General features: G+C 57.0%; 1 protein-coding gene across 1 annotated transcript; it reads right to left on the minus strand.

Annotated features, from left to right (window-relative positions):
• Positions 1–6914: 6914 nt before the first annotated feature.
• On the minus strand, positions 6915–21434 carry WDR86 (WD repeat domain 86). The gene is made up of 7 exons (XM_084897550.1): positions 21201–21434; positions 20202–20623; positions 15559–15700; positions 11579–11987; positions 10813–10948; positions 7703–7806; positions 6915–7408 (listed from the first exon to the last, which is right to left on the minus strand). The coding sequence occupies exons 2-7, from the start codon at positions 20362–20364 to the stop codon at positions 7271–7273; spliced, it is 1092 nt and encodes a 363-aa protein (XP_084753676.1). The 5' UTR covers positions 20365–20623; positions 21201–21434; the 3' UTR covers positions 6915–7270.
• Between the last annotated feature and the right edge of the window lie 234 nt (positions 21435–21668).

The raw sequence follows: 21668 nt of genomic DNA on the forward strand, positions 1-21668 counted from the left end.
CTCACTGCTGACTGAGTTACCTACAGAGATTAAGATGTTTTCTGCAGGTTTTGTGGGATTTGGGGGGATACAGATATTACAGAGGACTCTTTCTAAAGGTACAAGAAAGAGTATTGGCTCAGATGACCATTCTCACTGCGCCATGCGGTCCTCTGTAGGTGGACATTGATGAAAACTGCCGGCACCAGGAAAGCTGGTGGCAGCGGCCCTGCCGGAGTCAATGGCCAGTGTGTTCCCACGCCCCTGGCTGAGGGCGGTGGGCACTGCCCTGTCTTGTCGGGACGGGCTGCAAGGCTGTCACTTTCCCACTAGTCGTTTTCATGGGCAGCCGTCCAGTTGGAATGGGTGGAAATCTCTTCTTGTTCTAAAATGGATGATACAGAGGGAAATAAAGGAAAATATATTCAAAACCTAACTTTGCAGTAAGTTACTCAAACTCCTAAACTGTTAAGTGTTGAAAATGCGTGGGTGGCCTAGAGCATCATTTCGATTAGAAACTTTTGCTTCCACCAAGTTCATGTGGAAATCAAAACATGGCTGCCTGTTACAGAAAGGTGCGTGTAAAAGGCAGGGCAGGCAGGTGGTGGGGAGGCAGAGTGAGTGAGGAGGGGAAGAGGGGTTGTGCTGACAGCCCAGGGGAGGGCTGCTGGGCCTCGTCCTAGACCATGTCAGACTCAGATTTTGGCTAGTAAGTTACTGACCTGGGCTTGGGCCAGGCATGCTTTTTAAAAAAATTAAAAATTTTTTTTAAAAATATACTTTATTGATTTTTTTACAGAGAGGAAGGGAGAAGGTTAGAGAGCTAGAAACATCCATGAGAGAGAAACATTGACCAGCTGCTTCCCGCACCCCTCTCCCTCCCCACCGGGGATGTGCCCACAACCAAGGTACATGCCCTTGATCAGAATCAAACCTGGGACCCCTCCGACCGCGGACCGACGCTCTGTCCACTGAGCCAAACCGGTTTCCGCTGCATGCTTTCTTAAGGATCATGGAAAAGGAGAGGGAAGCAGAGCCACACCAGCAGGTCCCTGCTCCATTTTCCCCTGAGGAGACGTAGAGAGGCCAGTTGAGTTGGAGGCAGTCCCAGGTTCCACTGCCCACTGTGGGGCTGCTCGCCTCCGTGAGCTGGGAGGCGGGCTCTGGCCTGCCTTGAGCTGGTGGAGCTGGGCAGGCGGCGGCCACGTGCCACTCCTCTGGTGAGCGAGGTTAGGAGCAAAGGGCATTGGTGATGAAAAGGTACTAAAGTGACAGTGGGAAACGGACTGAAAGAGGAGATGGGCCTGGGGTGGGGGAGGGGGTGGCTCCTTGGGGAGAGGAGAAAAGAACATTTCAGACCTGGGACAAATGGTGAGATTGGGGGAATGGCTCAGGTTGGCTCAGTGGTTAGAGCATCGGCCCATGGATTAAGGGTTGGGGGTTTGATTTCCAATTAAGGGTACGTACCTGGGTTGGAGGTCAGGGTGAGTGTAGTCTCGCTCTCCCACTCTCTAAAATATCCTTGGGCGAAGATGAACAAAAGGGAAGTGGGGGTAGGCCAAGTGTGCCATGCTCACAGGGTCGCAGGGCTGTCCAGAGCCACCAGAGTGTGTGTGGGGAGGAGAATGGGGTTGAAGGCTGCTGAGTCCCGCTGCAGAGCACCCTGAGAGGCACCTGCTTTTGAGTGGCAGCACTCCTGGGGCCGCAGGGTCTGTGAGGCGGATCTCTCAGCCGGACGGGGGAGGCGGTGGCAGGGACATGCCCTCTGTCAGATCTGATGCCCATTACTTTCCTTTGAAATCTGTCTGCTCTTGACTCTGGTGACACTGCCCTGACCTTTCCCTGTTCCCTGCCCCCATGTCCTTTACTTCCTGCCTTTGTTGCCTTATCAAAGGCAAGAAGATAACAAAAGCAAATAAATAGCTTTTGGTTGGTCTTTATTAAAGCTCAGCATCTAGCCAAGGCCTCTGAGGTGCAGTTTCCTCAGTGCTCTGCTAGATAAATGCAAACGGTGCTTTTCTGTTTCCTCCTCGTTGCCGGAGAGGCAGGCCGGAGGAACGAGCGCAGTGACCCCCGACGACGCAGGGTCTGCACCCAGGGGCTGGCCCCTGGCATGTGTGCATATTCTCTGTTGTGTGTAGATATGACGGGGGATCTGATGACGTAGGAGCTGGTGATCCAGGAATGCAGGGTCAGTTGGTAGCATCCCCAATTTCTGGTGCTCAAGGTGGTGCTCCACCTGCCCTCTCTGACGTGAACGGCAGCGTCCTGAAAACCCTCTGGCTAGGATGTGCGTGTTCCCAGGGAGCCCCACACCTGGACCGTGTGCTTTGAGTCCCACCCAAAGGATGCCTGCTGAGCGATGTGGCTTCTGCAGGTTCTCACAGCAGGCCTGTCTTTCTGGGCTCCTAGCGATTGAGGGTGTGCACCTTTCCTACCACCACGGTGCCAGTACTGCCCCCTCATCGGCCTGGACCTGAGCACGGGAGCAGGTGACGCCCACCCAGCAGTGCATCTTGCTCATGGGACACCTTTTGCACTGAGACAGTGGAGCATCTACTTATCTGTATCAAGGGTTGCCCTTCACTCTCATCCTGTGTGTCTTTTGTTCTGAGGTGAGTCTATTGTAGGTAACATGTATTTGGGTCACGTTTTTGTATCCATTCAGCTACCCTATGTCTTTTGACTGTAGCATTTAACCCATTTATACTTAAGGTTATTATTAATTCCGTATGCCTAGGTTTCTCTATTGCTGCTTCTCATTACAGCAGTCCCTTTAGCATTTCTTGTAATGCTTGTTTGGTGGTGATGAACTCATTTAGTCTTTTTTTTTTTAATCTGGGAAGCTCTTTATTTCACCATCTATTTTGAATGATAGCCTTGCTGAATATAGTAATCTTGGTCTCAGACCCTTGCTTTCCATTATCTTGATTACTTCATGCCATTCCCTTCTGGCCTGTAGAGTTTCTGATGAGTGTCAGCCTTATGGGAGCTCCTTTGTAGGTACCAGTTTGCTTTTCTCTTGCTGCCTTTAAGATTCTCTTTGTCTTTAATTTTAGGCATTGCCAGTCTGAGTTCTTACTTGGGATTTTCTGTGTCTCCTAAACTTGTGTGACTTTTTCTCCAAGTTAGGGAAGTTTTCTGCCATGATTTCTTTTTAAAAAAATATATTTTTATTGATTTCAGAAAGGAAGGGAAAGGGAGAAACAAAAACATGAATGATGAGAATCATTGATTGGGGATTGAGCCTGCAACCCGCATGTGCCCTTGACCAGAATCGATCCGAGACCTTTCAGTCTGAGGCTGACACTCAATCCACTGAGCCAAACCAGCCAGGGTTCTGCCATGATTTCTTCAAACTCATTCTCTATCCTTTGCTTCCTTTCTTACCCTCTGTCACACCTACTATGCAAATGTTGTGTTTCATGTTGTCCCATACCTTCCTTAAGCTGTCCTTCTGTTTTTTAATTGTTTTTTCTTTTTGGTTCTCTGATTGATTTTTTTCTATCCTGTCTTCTAACTCAGAGTTTGCCAATCTTTTGGACCTCATGGACCACCGGTTGGTGACCGCTGCTCCAAAGGTTTCCTTTTTTTTTTTTTTTTTTTAAATAAATCTTTATTGTTCATATTATTACAAACATTCCTCATTTCTGCCCCCCCTCCATTGCTCCCCTCCACCAGGTTCCCACCCCACCCTCTGCCCTTTCCCCACCCCCCATTGTCCTCATCCATAGGTGCAGTTTATGTTCAGTCTCTTCCCACACTCCCCTCTCCCCCTTTCCCCCGAGAATCATCAGTTCTCTCCCCTTCCATACCTCTGATTCTATTATATTCAACAGTTAATATTCATCAGATTATTTTTTTTATTCCCTTGGTTTTTAGATTCACTTGTTGATAGTTATATATTTGTTGTTCATAGTTTTTATCTTTATTTACTTTCTCTTCCGAAAGAACCCCCTTCAGCAATTCATATATTTCTGGTTTGGCGTTTAGCTTTTGTTTTTTTTTTAATAGTGAAGCTCTTTATCTGGCCTTTGATTCTGAGTGATAGCTTTGCTGGATAGATTATTTTGGCTGTAGGTTCTTGCTATTCATCACCTTGAATATTTCTTGCCATTCCCATCTGGCCTGCATGGTTTCTATTGAGAAATCAGCTGACAATCGTAAGGGTGCTCCTTTATAGGTAACTACCTGCTTTTCTCTTGCTGCTTTTAATATTCTCTCTTTGCCTTTTGCTCTTGGAATTTTAATTATGATGTGTCTTGGTGTGGTCTTCTTTGGATTCCTTTTATTTGGAGTTCTGTGCGCTTCCTGGACTTGTAAGTCTAATTCTTTCACCAGGTGGGGGAAGTTTTCTGTCACTATTTCTTTCAGTATGTTTTCGATATCTTGCTCTCTCTCATCTTCTGGGACCCCCATAATTCTGATGTTGGTTCGCTTGAAGTTGTCCCAGAGGTTTCTTACATTATCTTCAACTTTCTGGATTCTCTTGTCATCTTGCTTCTGCGGAGTGTCTTCTGGCTCTTTATGTTCCAAATCTTTGACTTGATTCTTGTGATCTTCCATTCTGTTTTTAGGACTCTGTATAATATTTTTTATTTCAGACAATGTATTATTTCTTGTTGATCCCTTATTAGTTCTTGTTGATCCCTTATTAGTTCTTATTGATCCCTTTTCATCTCCTCATATGTTTTATCAACCTTTTCTAGGAAATTCTTGAAAAACCTTATAAGTGTGGTTTTGAACTCTATATCCAGTCTCTTCTTTTCCTCCATTTCTTTTGTTTGTGCTCTATTTCCTTGTCTTGGCATTTTCACAGCTTCCCTGAGTTGGTAGGGTGGCTTTGTGTGCTAAGGTGTCCTATATGGTTCAGTGAGTCAGCCTCCCAGTTACCTGTGGTGGACAGTCTTGGTGTAGCCCTTTGTGGGCTGTGTGTGCAGTCTTGTTGTTAAGCCTTGCTTGTTGTTGGTCTCACTGGGAAGTGTTGATCTCCAAGCCAATTGGCTATGAGGATCAGAAGTGTCTCAGCTAGGAGGGTTTCTGTATTCCTCTTGAATGGGGCAGAGTCTCGGGGTGGCACAGACAAGCTTTGTTGAATCCCACACATTGGTTGCAGACAAGCTTTAGATTCCTGTCTGTACCTCCCTAGGAGAGTCCTATTGGCAGTGAACGAGGAAGCTAGCCACTGGAAGGGCTTCTGTGCTCCGCTTGGGTGGGGCAGAGTCTGGGGTGGTGCAGACAGGCTTTATTTAACCCCTCCCTACGAGGGTCTGGTTTCTGAGTCCCTCAGTAATGGCCGCTGGCTTCACACACCTCCGAGAGATCTCTGCCCACTGCCTGACAGTCTGGCCTCTCCCTGTCTGGGGCCGTCTATCAGCGCAATAGGGTGGTTCTGTTTTCCTCCCGAACAAGAAAGCCAGCATTAGCTATCCGCCTTCTCCATGCTCCGCAAGCAAGCCGTCAGCGAACTCTGTGGCTGCCTTTTTGTGCGCATAGTTCTCCACACCTTCACAGTTCCTGAGGTTCTCTCTCCTTCCCAGATGGTAGAGCCTCCTCTCAGCCAGCCGTCCGGCGCTTCAGGGTGATGTTTCCTGTTTTTCAGTTCTAAATTCAAATTTGTTGTGGTAGGCTGCATTCAGGTGTCTACCCTATGCCGCCATCTTGGTTTCTTATCTCCAAAGGTTTTCTTATACCAGTAGTTGCCTACCTTTCAGACCTCACAGACCGCCAGTGGTCCATGGACCACTTGTTGGTGACTGGTGTTCTAATTCACTGATTCGATCCTCAGTTTCCCCTCATCTGCTGTGTATTCTTTCCAATGTGTTCTTTATTAGTGTTTTGTGATTCTTTATTCCCAACTGTTCTTTTTCCAGTTACTGTATCTTCTCATGCTTTATTATTCTGAACTCTGTTTCAAATAAATTTCTTATCTCCATTTCATTTATCTCTTCTTCTGGAGAACTATCTTGTCCTTTCATTTGGGAGGTTTTTTGTTGTTTGTTTTCTCTCTCTCCATTTTGGCTTCCTGTTTTCATTTAGTAGATCTGCTATTGTACACTTTTCAATCTCTGGTGCGGGACTGTGTCAAACGTTGTTTCTCTCCTCCACCAGGGGCCAGCCAGGGCCTGGCACACAGGGCAGTATGGGTGCAGAAAGCTGTGCCAGCTTCTGATGATGAGGGGCTGCGGGGGCATTCCCCTCCCAGCCTCTCCAGAGTCTGAGCCCCACTCCCCATGAAGCACCTCTTGGCTAGTACTACCACCTTGTTCCTATGTCTATGCCCTCCCTTCACCCACAGAGGACGGAGCTGGCTGCTGTGCATGGCCAGGGAGCTACTGCCCCAGACTAAGAGGCCCTCCCAGACCCATGCAGAAATGGGTTGGTGGGTCCCTGCTGGAGAGCTGGTCCCTCGCTCCCTGACTCTTCCACGGCCACAGCCCCACATTTCACCCCTGGGAGGAGCAGGTGTGCAAGGCCCCAGGAGCTGAGACTCAATGTGCAGAACAAAAGGAATTCCACGGCATTTTCCCCCGCCCAAGTTGACTTAGGGAGAGGAAGGGAAAGGGAGAAAAACATCTACCACTGCCCTGGCTGTTTGGCTCAGTGCACAGAGCACTGGCCTGTGGACTGAAGGGTTCTGGGTTTGATTCAGGTTGGGGGCACATACCCAAGTTCTGGGCTCTATTCCCAATAGGGGACGTGCAGGAGGCAGCCAGTCAGGTTCTCTCTCATCACTGATGTTTCTCTCTCCCTCTCCCTTCCTCTCTGAAATCAATAAAAACATACTTTAAAAAATCTATGTTGCTTCCTACACGCCCCCTACCAGGGATCCTGCCCTCAACCCAGACATGTGCCCTGATCAGGAATGGAACCAGCTGCCTTTGGTGTATGGATGATGCCCAACCAACTGAGCCCCATCAGTCAGAGAATCCAGCGCAGTTTGAAGGACATTTATTTCAGTTCTTGACCAGTGTCCTCGGGACAAACAATTTGCAAAAATAATCATCTGTGGCTCAAAGGCTATTTGAAGAAACATCTGTTTCCTCTCAGTAGGAAGGGCGAGGTTTCTGGCGGCTGGAGACCATGGAGGGTCCGGAGCAGGCCTCCGTGCAGGGGCCTGGGTGAAGGCGGCGGGAGGCATCCCCGCAGGCGAGCAGTGTCCTGTGGGCAGCTCGCAGTGGACGTGAGCTCCCAACGCCCACGACCACGAAGGAAAGGCAGAACTTTGTCCCCTCCAGGGGCGCTCCCTCTGTGGGTCTCTGGATGGCCGGTGGGTGGGTGGGTGTCGGGCTCAGGCCGGCTGCAGGGGCGCGGTGGCACAGCCCACCTTGTTGCTGAAGAGGCGGGAGCGGCTGCGGGGGAGGCCGCGCACGTCCCAGAGGCGCAGATGGCCGTCGTGCGAGGCGGTGAACAGCACCTGGCCGTGCACCTGCGGCGGGACGCGGGGGCGTGGGAGGCGGCCGCTGCCCCCTCCGCCCCGTCCGCGACCCCAGCAGCTACAGGACGGACCACGCAGTCCCTGCTCTGCCGCAGCCACTGGGCCCGGCATCCGCGGGAACCTCCGCTGCCGAGGCGACTGTTGGACGGGTCAGCCCCGCGGACCTGGGCCTTGGGGAGGGCGGCCTGCGGGGTGCTGGGGCTGGGGCCGCGAGCTCCGCCCCCTCCCCGCCAGGCAGGTGGGCACAGGCTGGCCCAGGGGTTGGGGGGTGGGGGGTGCGCCTACCTGGATGCAGTTGATGACGAAGGCGTGGCCGCGGAACACCCTCTGCAGCGCCCCGGACTGGGCGTCGAAGGCGCGCGCGCGGGCGTCCCCGCTGCCCGTGAACACTGCGGACACAGCGCACTGGGCTTCCCGCCACAGCGTTCTCCCCCCACCCCCCAAGAATGCGCAGGGCAGGCTGGCCCCGGGGCCCCACCCGCCCGCCTCACACGGTGTCCTCAGGTCCCCGTGGGGCCTGGAGGAGCCCTGGGCAGGAAGGACGAAGCACCTCCATCCTCTGACCACATCCGAGTCAGGGGGAACCTGGGGGCCGGGAGAGGCCCTCTGCGGTCTGCAGGCGGCTCGGCGGGGCTCTGGCTGCTGAGCCCCTCTTCCTTGGGTGCCCATCGCCCTGCGCTGCCCCACTCCCCCCCGCCCACCAGGGGCTGCTGTCCCTCCCGAGTACCCCCTGGGCCCAGGTCCCCTCTCAGGCGCTTGGTGGAAGCCATTGGTGAGACTGGTCTCTGGCCCTGCCTCAGGGGCATGCCCTCCCTGCCACGTGAGGCCAGAGATGCTCCTCCCTCATTAATGAGCTTCGCCCACCAGCCAGGCCTCGGCCGCAGTGCCCCTGCCCGGTCTCTTCAAGGACAAGCCCGGTTTCTTAGAACTTAGTGACGCCCTCAAAGCCCAGGGCCATCAGAATCACCTGCTGGGCTTCAGACAGGCTGTTGGCTCACCGGAGGCTCTGGTGTAGGCGGCCTGGGTGGGGCCTGGGGACGTGCATTTCTAACCAGTTCCAGGGGCTTCTGATACTGCTGGTCTAGCCTGGGTTGTCCCAGAAGCCGACCCCAACACTAAGGTTTTAGAGCCAATAGTTACCCTGGCAAGGCATTCCAGGAAGTGGGAGAGAAGCACAGAGGGACACCCATGCCCCGGCACTAATGAGCCCTGGGAGAAGGTCAGACCACGTGTCAGAGTTGTCCCGCCTGAGGGCAAGGATGCTGGGCTTCCATCCAGCAATTCTCATTCCTCATTGGCTGAGGGCCTCTCTGGCAGGTGTCAATCCCAGCTCTCTGCCCTGCCCCTCACACATGCGGGCTGAGGACCTTAGGTGCTGCGGCTAGAAGCACCCCTGCCAAAACCGGTTTGGCTCAGTGGATGGAGCGTTGGCCTGCAGACTGAAAGGTCCCAGGTTCGACTCAGGTCAGGGGCATGTAGCTTGGTTGCAAGCACATCCACAGTGGGGGTTGTGCAGGAGCCAGCTGATCAATGTTTCTCTCTCATCAATGTTTCTAACTATCTTTCTCCCTTCCTCTCTGTAAAAAATCAATAAAATGTATTAAAAAAAAAAAAAAAAAAAGAAAAAGAAAAAGAAGTACCCCTGAACATGGTACCCCCAGCATCCACTACACCCACCTGCCGCCTGAGCAGGTCACAGCCAGCAACCCAGGGCTCCCTTTCTTACCCCACTCCCTGTGTGCCAGCCTCTCTGCCAACGCTACCTGGATGGGCAGTTCCCTTCTGGGTTTCCAGCTCCTTTCCTGCGTCCCCTCCCACCAGCCCAGCCTGGTTGCCATGCATCCCATGGGCGGGAGCAGGGTCAGGGATAAGTCTAATCATCCTACAATCTGTGGGAACGACCAAGTCCAAGTTCCTTACGGACTGGCAACAACAGGGAGGGTCCCTGGGAGCCAGTACAGCGGCAGCTTCCACCCCCGCGGCTGCCAGGCGAGGTGCGGAGGTCACAGTCTTTTTAAGTGCCCCGACGTGGGGGCTGACACACAGTTACATTCACAGGTTTGGATACAGGAAGGAGGAAATAATAATTTGCCCGTGTCAGACACCTAAGTCCTGGGGGCACTCAGAGCTCCACATCCTCTTCACCTAACGCCTGTGCCTGTGCTGGGAAGTCCGTGTGACTTTCCCGCTGTGCCTCCTCCTCCACCCCGCCTGCTCCCTCACTCCAGAGCTAGGAAGATGACACGCAGGCTCAGTGTGTGTGTGTGTGTGTTTGTGTGTGTGTCCACGCGCACACATGGGGAAGGGAGGCTGATGGTGTTGGGATCACTTTGGGGTGCTCAGGAACCTGGGGGCCCCTGCCATGCAGATGTGGTGAGGGAACAGTGTCTGTCCCTTGGTGTCTAGGGTGAAAACACACAAGCCAGTTGGACAGAGCCGCAAAGCCCAGCGTGGCCATCTGAGCCTGTGGGAAAACGCCATGTGCCCTCCTTCCTTTACCACATGTGTCAAACACAAGGCCCGAGGGCCAAATCCAGCCCGCCAGGCCTTGCAATGTGGCCCGCACCGCGCTGTCATCACTGCACTCCGCTGTCAGTTTATGACATTGTCAGTTTATGACTGTTCAGTAAACCATTCGGCCCGCGATTTAGGCTGGATTTTAGATTTTGGCCCCTTCTCTGATTGAGTTCAACACCCCTACTTTACACAATCCTGTTAACCCTGAGCTACTCCCCAGAGAAGAGGTTTCACTGTCCAGCCGCCCTGCAGGCAGCGGTCTGAGATGCAGGCAAAGCCTTCGGGTGGGGCTTCCAGGAGAGTTTTAAGGGGCCTTCTCAGCCAGACAGCCTTTTGCCCTTCCCTCTTCTTCCTGCACAAACAGGAGAGCTCCAGCCGCTGCGGGGACCAGCAGGCCCCTGAAGGTTAGACAGTATGTGTGATGAAGCAAAGTGACAGAAGGAATGCCTGATGACTGAGTGCCCCTAACATTCTTCTGAGAGGAAAATAAACCACCATCTCATCTAAACCACTGCTCTCTGCGTTTTATCTGTACGCAAACCTAAATGCCAAGTGAAGCCAAACCCACGTGGCCCTCAAGCTGCTGGAGTAACGTCACTGTCTCACTTTGAGAATTGGAATGTGCGCTTGGCCCTCGGGCCTCCGAACACCAGGTGGTGCGCGTCCTTGTGGGTGAAGCTGGGGCGGAGCCCGCACCCCTCTGGGCGTTCTCTGTCAGTAACGCTGGAGGAACACGTGAAGGGGGTGACCGGCCACAGCTCTGGGTGCTGCCCGCCTCCAGGAGGGGTCTCGGGGAGAAGGAGAGAAGCACAGAGGTGCTGCGCAGGGAGGGTCTGGGGAGCGGAGTGGCGGGCAGGCGGGCGGCGGGAGTCACTTACAGGTGCCGGCGTGGTACTTGAGGGCGCTCACGCTGTGCCTGTGGGCGGGGAAGGTGCGCACACACTCCCCCGAGTCCGCCAGCCAGCACTTGACGGTCCTGTCCGCGCTGCCCGAGTACACGTGCTGGTTCACGAGCTGAGGGGGGACCCGGTGCTGCGCTCAGAGGCCCCCCAGCCGATCTGAGTGGAGGGGAGGGGAGGGGAGCGGGTGTGCCGGTCTCAGTGGAGAAACCGTGCGGGAGCCAGAAACGCCGTCAGGGGGTCCCACCTGCCTGCCTGCTCGGGCTCCCAGGACCTCCCTGCCCCTCCCGCTTCCCGGGCAGCGGGGGCCGGACAGGCGGGCAGACCTGGCTTCAGGTCTTGGCTGTCACTTGCCCTTGGCCAAGTCACTGCTCCTCAGCAGCTTCACAGGAGATAAGTCTGTGCCGGCGCCATACTGATAAGAGCAAGGACCCCCAACATTCACTGGCACTTCTGACAGGTGACACTGGGGTGATTCCTGCCTAACCCAGCAGGACTGGTGTCCTTCCAGGGTGAGGAAATGTGGACACAGAGGGAAGGCTCAGTGTGGCCAGAGAGAGGCCTCAGGCGAAACCAGCCCTGCAGACACCTTGATCTTAGACTTCCAGCCTCTAGAACTGCAAGACCACCGAGCTCTGCTGTTTCACCCCCACCCGCCCCCCCCAGTGGCACTTTGTCAAGAAGGCCCAGAGGCTGTACACTGGGCAGGGCAGCACAGACGGGGGGAGGGGGGACGCGGTCTCACCTCCAGACAGATGACAGAGCCCTGGTGCTCCCGGAACACCCGCAGCTGCTCCCCGCTCAGGATGTCCCAGGCGCGGATGGTGGTGTCCATGCTGCCCGTGAAGGCCGTGTGGCTGGGAGCGTCCAGCACAAGGCACAGCACGGCCCCCGTGTGGCCCCGCAGCGTCTGGTGGCAGCAGCCGCTGGCCACCTGCCACACCTTGGCCGTGCCATCGGTGCTGCCGGTCACCAGCAGCCCGCCGGCCGCGGGCTCCTCGAGGGGCGGGTCCCGGGGGGCGGAGTAGGCCAGCGCCAGCACGCAGTTGCGGTGGCCCCGGAACTCCCGCGACGCCTGCCCCTTGTCCACACTCCAGGCGCGAGCCGTCCGGTCGTAGGAGCTGCTGAAGAGCTGGTTGTTGGCGACCAGGATCCTGGAGGCAGAGGGAGGCGGGTTTGGCCCAGGGCTGGGGCAGGCCCTCACAGGCCCCTGTGGCAGGCGTTCTCTGCTCAGCGAGCCCAGGCAATGAGAGCATGAAATGCCCCCAGAGGAAGTCCTGGGCTGGAGTACCCAGGCTCCTGCTTCAGGGGGGCTGTGAGGGGGTCAGAAGAACACCCCCGAAATCTCGGGGCCCAGGCAGAGGCCACCACCCACAGAGCAAAGCCCAGACTCAAGGCGTCCTGGGCCACTGCCACCATGGCTCCATCGCCTGCACGGACACCGGCCCGGGCCCGGCCGGGCTGCCTCCGCCTGTGGTGAAAGAGACTCCCTCTCCACCCTCACCGCCGGGCTTCAGCTCGGGACACCTCCTCCAGGACGCCACCCCGAAGCCCACCCTGTGCGGAGCTTGTGGTCACTCAGACCTTCCCCTCAGGGGCCCAAGGCTCCGATGCCTCCATCCCTCCCAACGTGTGGCCCGCAGCAGCCGCTCCAGTTACGTCACATAAGTGGGGTGGGGAGGACCGGCGGGAGGCCCACCCTCCGGGTTCGCCCCAAACTCAAAGGCTTCTGGGAAGTTGTAGTTTAAAAACCAGGAAAGTTCTGGGCAAAGTGGGACACACTGGGGACAGGTCAGACAAGGGCTGGGCGGGGCATTGGGATGGCAGAGCCTTGGGGAAGCTGGGCCTTACGCTATTTTCTGGAAGGCCTGTGTGCTACCCGCCAGAGGCCAGCCCTGCTGTCACTCCCAGCCAGGTCAGCCCATGAGTGACTTCTATAAAGCCAGCTCCACGGGAGGCTCAGACAAGTCTTGGTGGGTGGGGGTCGGGGTGGGAGCAGGCTTGGGCATCTGCTGTCAGCTCATACAGCCGAATGTCATTTGGGCTGACATCTGTTGACAACACTCCACCAAGGGCCCCAGGGAATTCTGGGTGAGAGGAGCAGAGGTCTGGCCACCTCCCCCCGCCCCAATGCAGGAAGAAAGGCCTCTCAGCAGTAGAAATCCATTTCTCCTTTTGGTAAACGCTAAGCCTTCTTCCCATAAAAATACCCGTTTGTCTTCAGTATGGAACCTTGGGTGTGACTTCAGGGCCGGTGCTGAGGAGGCTGAGCCCCAGGAGCACAGCCCACGAGGGGCAGAGGCCAAGGCGGGGGCTGGAGTAAGGCCGCGTCCTCAGTGTGGGGACAGAGGGGTCAGGGCAGACACCCGGAGGCTGGCACGGCGGGAGGAGGAGACGGACCACACAGAGAACAGACCTGCCTGCGCCGCACCCGGGAGACTGAGGAGACACTCACTAACCCGCTCCTGCCCTGCTGGGTGTGGTTTCCACGGTGTGTGAGCTGCTCTCACGGCACCATGGTGATGCTGGGGGGCCTGCAGGCTGCCGGGTGTGGCCTGGCCTGAGAGCAGGGAAGCCAGGCCTGGGGCCCCCCCAGAGGCTCTCGCACCTGGCCCAGCTCTGACAACACGGGAGAAGTGGATTCCTCGTCCTCACCTCAGGGGTGTCACACACGTGCAAGCACAGTTAACAATGCAAATGTCTTCCCAGATCCACCGCTCAAAAGCAGTGGGTGCACTGGCCGGTTTGGCTGTGAATAGAGCGGTGGCCTGCGGACTGAAGGATCTCAGGTTTGATTCCGGCCAAGGGCACATGCCCAGGTTGCAGGCTCAATTCTCACTAGGGGGTGTGCAGGAGGCAGCCGATCAGTGATTCTCGTCATTGATGTTTCTATCTCTCTCTCCCTCCCGCTTCCTCTCTGAAATCAATAAAAAGCAGCTGACAGTTTCCGGGCACAACCTGAGAGCAAGCTGGTCACCGAGGTGTGGCATCTGCCACCAGTCAGCACTTCCAACCACTCACACCCACAAAAGGAGACCCCCTCCCCATGCTTTTCTTCCGTCACAAATTTTCTCAGGAAAGAGTGCTGGGGCCTGGCTGGGTCGCTGTTAGTGTCATCCTGACACTCCAAGGTGTGGGTCTGATGCCATCAGGGCACATACAAGAACCAACCAGTGAGTGCGTAAGTACGTGGAACAAGCTGATGTTTCTCTCTCCTTCTCTCTCCCTCTCTGTCTCTCCTCTCGCTCTCTCTGGGAAGAGCCTGGCTGGCATGGCTCAGTGTTTGAACGTCGATCTATGAAGGTCACAGTTCGATTCCCATACCTGGATTGTGGGCTCATTCCCCAGTGTCTCTCTCTCCCTTCTTCTCCAAAATCAATAAAAATATGTTTAAAATAAATAAATAAACAAGAGAAAGAGGGAGGGAGGGAGGAAGGGAGGAAGAAAGAAAGGAAGGGAGGGAAGGAGGGAGAAAGGAAAAGTGGGAGGGAGGAAGGAAGGGGGGAAGGAAGGAAGGAAGGGTGGGTGCTGGGAGAGGCCAGCAGAGCTGTGAGTCCAAGCCCTAATTCTAGCCCCTTTGCTACCACTTGTCTGCTCGGCCCTGGCCTCCCAGGTCTCCGGCCTTGCCTGCTCCAGCTAAGGGCAGGGGACAAAAGTTGGGCTGCACCATTGTGTGTGTGTGTGTGTGTGTGTGTGTGTGTGTGAACATGTGGCATGGGGTGCCAACACAGCTCTTTGCTGTCTTTCTGCTTAGGGGTGTTGTTGATTCCTGCCCTGTGGGTGCACCATTCCGACTGCAGGCAGCTGTACTCGGTCAGTTAACGGTCAGTCTGGCCATTTCTGGGGACCTGACCACTAGGCAAGTCAGGTCCCACCGACCCAGGTGTGAGGAAAGGCCGTGCTGGCAGTGTCCCTTCTGGTCGGGCACATCCTCGTCCGCCAGCCCAGCCGGCCCAGCCACTGTCCCCCACACACTGCCCGCTCCGGGTCTCCCGTGTTCCCTCCCAGGCAGGTGCCCTCCGCAGTGAGGCCCCGGGCAGGCCGGGGCGGGCGGCCAGAGGCCCGCTCACCCGGCAGCCCCTCGGGAGCCTGAGATGCCGCAGCTACATAAACAATGTCAAGTTGATCTGATCAGCAAAGGAATTTCATGGCTCAGCTCAGACCCAAATTCAATAGGGAAAACTCACACTGAGGCGGGGATGGGGGGAAGGGAGGAGAACGCTTTCAAGTGCGACATGGAAAGGAGAGGTTTAAAAATACCCCGGCTCCGTCTCCAGAGCCATCCCCATTGGCTGCTCCACCAGCCCCCGGCCCACCATCGGGGACCAATTAGGCCGCTTCCTCTGGAATCCTTCCCTCCTAGGAGCGGTGGCCTCCAGATGCCTTCCTTGCGCCAGCAGGGGGCAGCATGCAGCCACGCCATGTGACCACCACCTGGACCTCCCAACCCCCCCTGAGGCCTGGGGAGTGAGCACTGGTCACAGCTGGGGACACTTCTGTCCTGAGCTTCCCACTGCTGTGTGCTCCCAGTGCCCAGCCTGGTGCCCACGGGTGGCTTTCCCAGAGCAGCTCCGTCCCTCCGGGGCCGCGGCCGGGGCTACACCCTGCCCCGCGGGGCCCAGCTGGGGAGGAGGAGAGGCAGAGGCTACACCCTGCCCCCCGGCCCCGCCCGGAGGAGGGGAGGCAGAGACCGAGGCAGCACTGCCCAGCCGCCGCCAGGCTCACCGGTTCACGATGGACGTGTGTCCGCGGAACACCTGCAGGCACTGCCCGGTCCGCACGTCCCACTTGCGGATGGTGCGGTCGGCGCTGCAGGTGAAGGCGGCCTCGTCCTCCAGCTGGCAGAAGGTCACGTAGCTCTCGTGCCCTGAGGGAGGGAGACGTGGCTGGGCGCCGGCCTCTGCTTTTCTCCGGGAAGAATGCGTGAGGCGGCGCGGGGAGGGCGTTTGAGACCAGCCCAGAAATGACCAGCCCTTTAAAATGAAAAATTAAGTCTGGGAGAGTCTCTGGGGTGCCCGCAGCAACTCAGGGGACACTCTCCCTGCCCCCCGATCCTTCTGTTCCCTCCTCTTCATCATTGTCTTTCTGTCTTCTTCACACTACCAGTCATTCCACAAGCTGTCACAGAGCAGGAAGCTCAGAGGCCAAGGGCATGGTCTCCAAAGCCCTAACGGCTGGGCTAGCGCCCCCGAGCTACTGCTGACTGGCCGCTGGCAAGTCCTCCCGCGGCCCTGTGCCTCGGTTTCCTCATCTGACCCGGGAGAGGACACGCCTATCTCACTGGGCTGTCAGATTGAGCTGCTAGGAGTTAGGTGATTCCACGCTTGGGGAGAAACACTATGGCGGGCAGAATACCGAGTCCTAATTCCTGGAACTAGCAATGTCACCTTGCTTGGGAAAAGGCACATCGTCAGATATAATTAAGTGAAGGATCTTGAGAGTCGGAGATCAGCACGGGCCCTAAATGCAACCACAGTGTCCTCATAAGGAAGCAGAGCCCCGACTGGCATTGCTCAGGGGTTAGAGTCGGCCTGCACACCAAAGGGTCACAGGTTCGATTCCGGTAAAGGGCTCATACTGGGTTGCAGGTTCAATCCCTGGTCATGGCTGGGCACGTGCGGGAGGCAACCAATCAATGTGTCTCTTTCACACTGATATTCCTTTCTTTCTTTCTTTCTTTTTTTTTTAAAAAATATATTTTATTGATTTTTCACAGAGAGGAAGGGAGAGAGATAGAGAGCTAGAAACGTCGATGAGAGAAAAACATCGACCAGCTACCTCTTGCACACCTCCCACTGGGGATGTGCCCGCAACCAAGGTACTTGCCCTTGACTGGAATCGAACCCGGGACCTTTCAGTCCGCAGACTGACGCTCTACCACTGAGTCAAACCGGTTTCGGCTATATTCCTCTTTCTTCCTCTCTCTCTCTCTTCCCCTTTTCTCCTCCCCCCTCCCTTCCACTCTCTCTAAAAATCACTAGAAAAAATATCCTCACCTGAGGATTAACAAAAAAAAAAAGGGGAGGGGGGAATCCTTAGATAAGGATTAACAAAAAAATCTTTTAAAAAAGGAGACAGAGCCCTGGCTGGGTAGCTCGGTTGTTGGAATAAAATGCTAAGGTTGCAGGTTCGAACCTTGGTGGATAGATAACCAAGATAATCGATGTTTCTCACATTGGTGTTTCTCTCTCTCTACTCCTAAAAAAATCAATAAACATATCCAAGGGGTGAAGAGTTAAAAAAAAAAAAATCAACCAATGAATGCAAAAATAAGTGGAACAACAAATCAACCTTTCTCTCTCTCTTTCTCCCCCCTCCTCTCTCTCTCTCTCAAATCAATTTTTGAAAATTTAAAAAAAGAAAGACTCTGTCTTCTTGGACAGCCTAGATCAGGCCTCTAGGAAAACAACGTTTGTGCGAATTAAACAAACACTTGAAGAAACTGCAGATCATGTTTCCCTTCAAAACAAGTCAGTTTAAAAGTTGAGGGCAAAGTTTGTTTGGCAAAACACAGCCCGGCTTTTGGCCAAACCCAGAGTTTATAAAATACGTTAAGGTTATCAACAAACTCCCTGGGACAGAGCTGTTGGTGGGAAGGCTCAGCATGCAGGGAGGGCAGCGGGTGCCCTGAAAGCAGGGAGGTGCCACCGAGGGGGCCACACACAGGCTCACTCAGGCCTAGCAGTCCTCCAGGACCCAGCGCGACTAACCCAGTGTGACTAACACATTGTGGATTAACCCAGACCTAACCCAGTGCGACTAACCCAGACCTAACCCAGTGCGGACTAACCCAGTGTGGACTAACTAGTGCGGATTAACCCAGTCCTAACCCAGTGTGACTAACCTAGCCCTAACCCAGCCCTATCCCAGTACAACTAACCCAGCCCTAACCCAGTGCGGACTAACCCAGTGCAGACTAACCCATTGTGGACTAACTAGTGCGGATTAACCCAGCCCTAACCCAGTACGGCTAACCCAGGCCTAACCCAATGTGGACTAACCCAGGCCTAATCCAGTGTGGACTAACCCTGGCCTAACCCAGTGCCACTAACCCAGGCCTAACCCAGTGAGGCTAACCCAGGCTTAACCCAGTGCGGACTAACTCAGTGTGGACTAACCCAGGCCTAACCCAGTGCAAACTAACCCAGGCCTAACCCAGTGTGGACTAACCCAGCCCTAACCCAGTGCGGCTAACCTAGCCCTAACCCAGTGCGGACTAACCCAGTGCAGACTAACCCATTGTGGACTAACTAGTGCGGATTAACCCAGCCCTAACCCAGTGCGACTAACCCAGTGCGACTAACCCAGTGCGGCTAACCCAGGCCTAACCCAGTGCAACTAACCCAGTGGGGACTAACCCAGGCCTAACCCAGTGCACATTAACCCAGTGCAACTAACCCAGTGAGGCTAACCCAGGCTTAACCCAGTGCGGACTAACCCAGGCCCAACCCAGTGTGGACTAATCCAGGCATAACCCAGTGCACATTAACCCAGTGCAACTAACCCAGTGGGGACTAACCCAGGCCTAACTCAGGCCTAACGCAGTGCCAATAACCCAGGCCGCCCAGACAGGCTACCTTGGAGGGCGTCATCCCCATGCAATCTGCTTCCTTCCAGCTCACAGGAAGGCCAAGTCAATTAGGTCAAACACACTGAGATGTTAGTGCCCCAGGACACCGGAAACCACGGGTGCTGAGGACCATGAGACACAGGACTGCTTTTATGACACACAGAAGTAAGAAGAAAAAAAAGAATATAAACACTGATTCCGAATCAATAAAAATACAACTCATAAACAAAAGCTTAAGAGGTGATAATGAAAAGAAGTTTTTCAATGTAAAAAACCTCATTTCGCCAGGCTGATGTGGCTCAGTGGTTGAGCACTGACATATGAACCAGAAGGTCATGGTTCGATTCCTGATCAGGGCACATGTTCAGGTTGCAGGTTCGATCCCCAGTTGGGGGCATGCTGGAGGCAGCAAATCAATGATTCTCTTTCATCATTGATGTTTCTATCTCTCCCTCTGAAATCAATAAAAAAATATTTTAAAAAACCTCACTTCTTAAGCTGGGCCAGATTGACCCTCTGTCTTCTGGGGACCTGGCTCTGAGCTGGCCGAGGCTCCCTGCAGTGGTCAAGGCTCCCCAGTGGACAAGCCCCTTCCTCTGTGCGCCCAGCACCCACCGAGAATCTGAAAACACAAGCCCACGAGTCCTGGCTCACAGCCTCCCCAGCAGAGGCGCCCTGCAGGCTGCCCAGTGCGTCCCTGACCCCTGACCCTGTTCTACAGACCGGAGACAGGGTCACCCAAGGCCTTCAGGGTCACCAGGGAGCAAGGCCTCCCCCCATCCTGGGGAGGGATGAGGGAGAGCGAGGGAGAGAGAGGGCATGGAGGAGGGATGGCCGGCCCATCCTGTCTCCAGGGATCACAGCGCCTTGGAATCGAGCTGTTGGAATTGTGCAGAATAAGCAAAAAAGCCAAACTAAAAATATTTTCGAAGGGAAGAAGAGTGCAGATAAGATGCAGTTATTATGTTCAAAAGAACATGCTGAGGCTTGGGGTTCCTGCCAAGGTAGTGGGCCCTCCCAGCCTCCCTGGCCCTCCACGGACAGGGGGCTCAGCGCTGGGTCCAGGTGGGCTGGAGGGGGCATGACAGCGGTGCCCCTGCCCTGATCTATCCCGGCCGGTCTTCTGTCTGCCCTCCAGAAACCTCTTCTCCAGCCTGCTCTCTGCGGCTTCTCCAGCCCCTATCGACACCCCCTATCGACACCCCCTATAGATACCCTGACCCCTGCCCCCGGGGTTCAGAGAGCTGGGAGCCCCGGCCCAAGGCCCGAGATGAGGTGACAGGGACCCAGGTGAGAAATATATCCACTTCCAGTGAGTAAGTACAGAAATGTAAACCCAAGTGTATTTGTAAAGCTTTTATGAAATTCCTGCCATTTCACCCAGGTTTCAAATAAGCTGAATTAAGGATAAAGCGAGGCAGCAGAGAGCAGGGCGGGTGATAACATTTCAACTCTGTCTTCCCCGCCTTGGTCTCCCGGTCTGGCCGGGCTAACAGCTGGGGGGATGCCCGGCTGGAGGCGCCCCGGCCGGCCGGTGAGAGGCCAGGGAGGCGCTGCCACCTGCGGGGGAGCCACCCTTTGTTGGCGGTGGTGGAGGAGGCTTCTTCCCGCTCCGGGCTGAGTGACAGCCCCGGAGGGCGCCGCTGGCCCTCCGCCCCCAGCACCCAGCACCCTCCCTGTCCTCACTGCCGGGGTGGGCCGGGACGGTGGGCCGGGCTTTGGGGGGTCTGTGGGGGCAGGTCTGAGGCCGGAGCGGAGGGAAGGGACAGAACGGAGGCGCGGGGGGCGGCGTGCCTACCTCGCAGGAGGGCACAGCACCGGCCGTCCGCGGTGCTCCAGAGCCGGGCCGTGCCGTCCTCGCTGCCCGTCAGCAGGCGCTGCCCGTCCGGGCTCAGGCTGAGCCAGTTGATGCCCCCGCGGTGCTCAGCGCAGACCCTCAGCGCCGACCCGCCGCCGCCCATCCCGCCGCCTGCGGGGGGCGCTGCCGGCCGGGAGGGGGCGCTGCCGCCAGGAAGGGGCACTGCCCGCCGGGAGGGGCGCTGCCCGCCGGGAGGGGGCGCTGCCGCTAGGAGGGGGCGCTGCCCGCCGGGAGGGGGCGCTGCCCGCCGGGAGGGGGCGCTGCCCGCCGGGAGGGGGCGCTGCGCTAGGAGGGGGCGCCCGGGCGGCTGCGCTCTCGGCGGCTTCGTCCCACGGTCATCGCGGGGACCGGCCTCCAGGCTCCTGCGGGGCACGGGCGCGCGCGGTAAGGGGGGACAGTCCACTGGGGACCCGTCCTCCGATGGGCAGTCCCAGCCCCCCAGGCACAGGGCGCCCCCACCCGAGCAGCCCCTCCGGGCCCGGCGAGCGGGCGAAGGCGCTTCGGGGCGCGGCGGTGCGGGGAGCGCGGGCAGCCGAGCGCCCACGTCCCGCACGCGTCGGGCGGCCGCTCGCCGGGGCGGGAGGAGGAACAATACGCCCGCCTGGCTCCTCCTCAGAGACCACCCCGCCGCCCCTCCTCCTGCCCCGGCGCTGCGCCTCCCCCCAGCCTGGACCCCCGAGGCCAACCTCAGCCCACGGCCCGCCCTGGCGGGACCGCTCCACGTGCACGGCCGGCTGCCCTCCGGGGCGCCGCCCTCTGCCCCCCGCCGGACCGGGACGGGGGAAGGAGGACCGGGACGGGGGAAGGAGGACCGGGACGGGGGGAGGAGGACCGGGACGGGGGGGGGGGGGTGGAGGAGGACCGGGAGTCCGAGAGGGCGGCGCGCGGCCCGGGGCTCGCTGGCGGGCGGCTGCGCGCTCCCACCGGCCCAGGACCTACCTGGGCTCCGGGGGCTCCGGATCGGTCTCCGGTCCGAGAGGGCCCTATCCGCCCCGCTGGGCAATCAGTGCACCCCGATCTAAAGGAGTCCCGCCGGAGGGAGGGGGCGGGGAGCGAGCCCCGGGGGAGGGGGTGGGCTTCCCGCGGAGGAGGTGAGGGTCCCGCCCGGAGCAGTCCCCGGGGGGCGGAGCTCCAGTCCCCCTGTCCCTGCCCCCGTCCCCCCGACCCCAGCTCAGCTCCGGCCCCTGCCCCCCAGCCGGCAGCGGCGGCCGCCCCGCCCGCCCCGCGCCCGCCCCGCTCCGCTCGGAGGGCCCGGGCGCCCGCAGGAACCCCCGCCCGGCGCCGGTCCGCCGGCTCCTATAAAGCAGTTCCGGCCGGGTCCGCGGGGGGTGGGGTGGGGCGGGGAGTGGGCTGAGCGCGGAGGGGAGGTCCTGAGGGTTTCCGGAACCGCAGGCTCTCTCCAGAAGC

This window comes from Pipistrellus hanaki (genome assembly GCF_964339955.1).
Source record: "Pipistrellus hanaki genome assembly, chromosome: 10".
Lineage (NCBI taxonomy): Eukaryota > Metazoa > Chordata > Mammalia > Chiroptera > Vespertilionidae > Pipistrellus > Pipistrellus hanaki.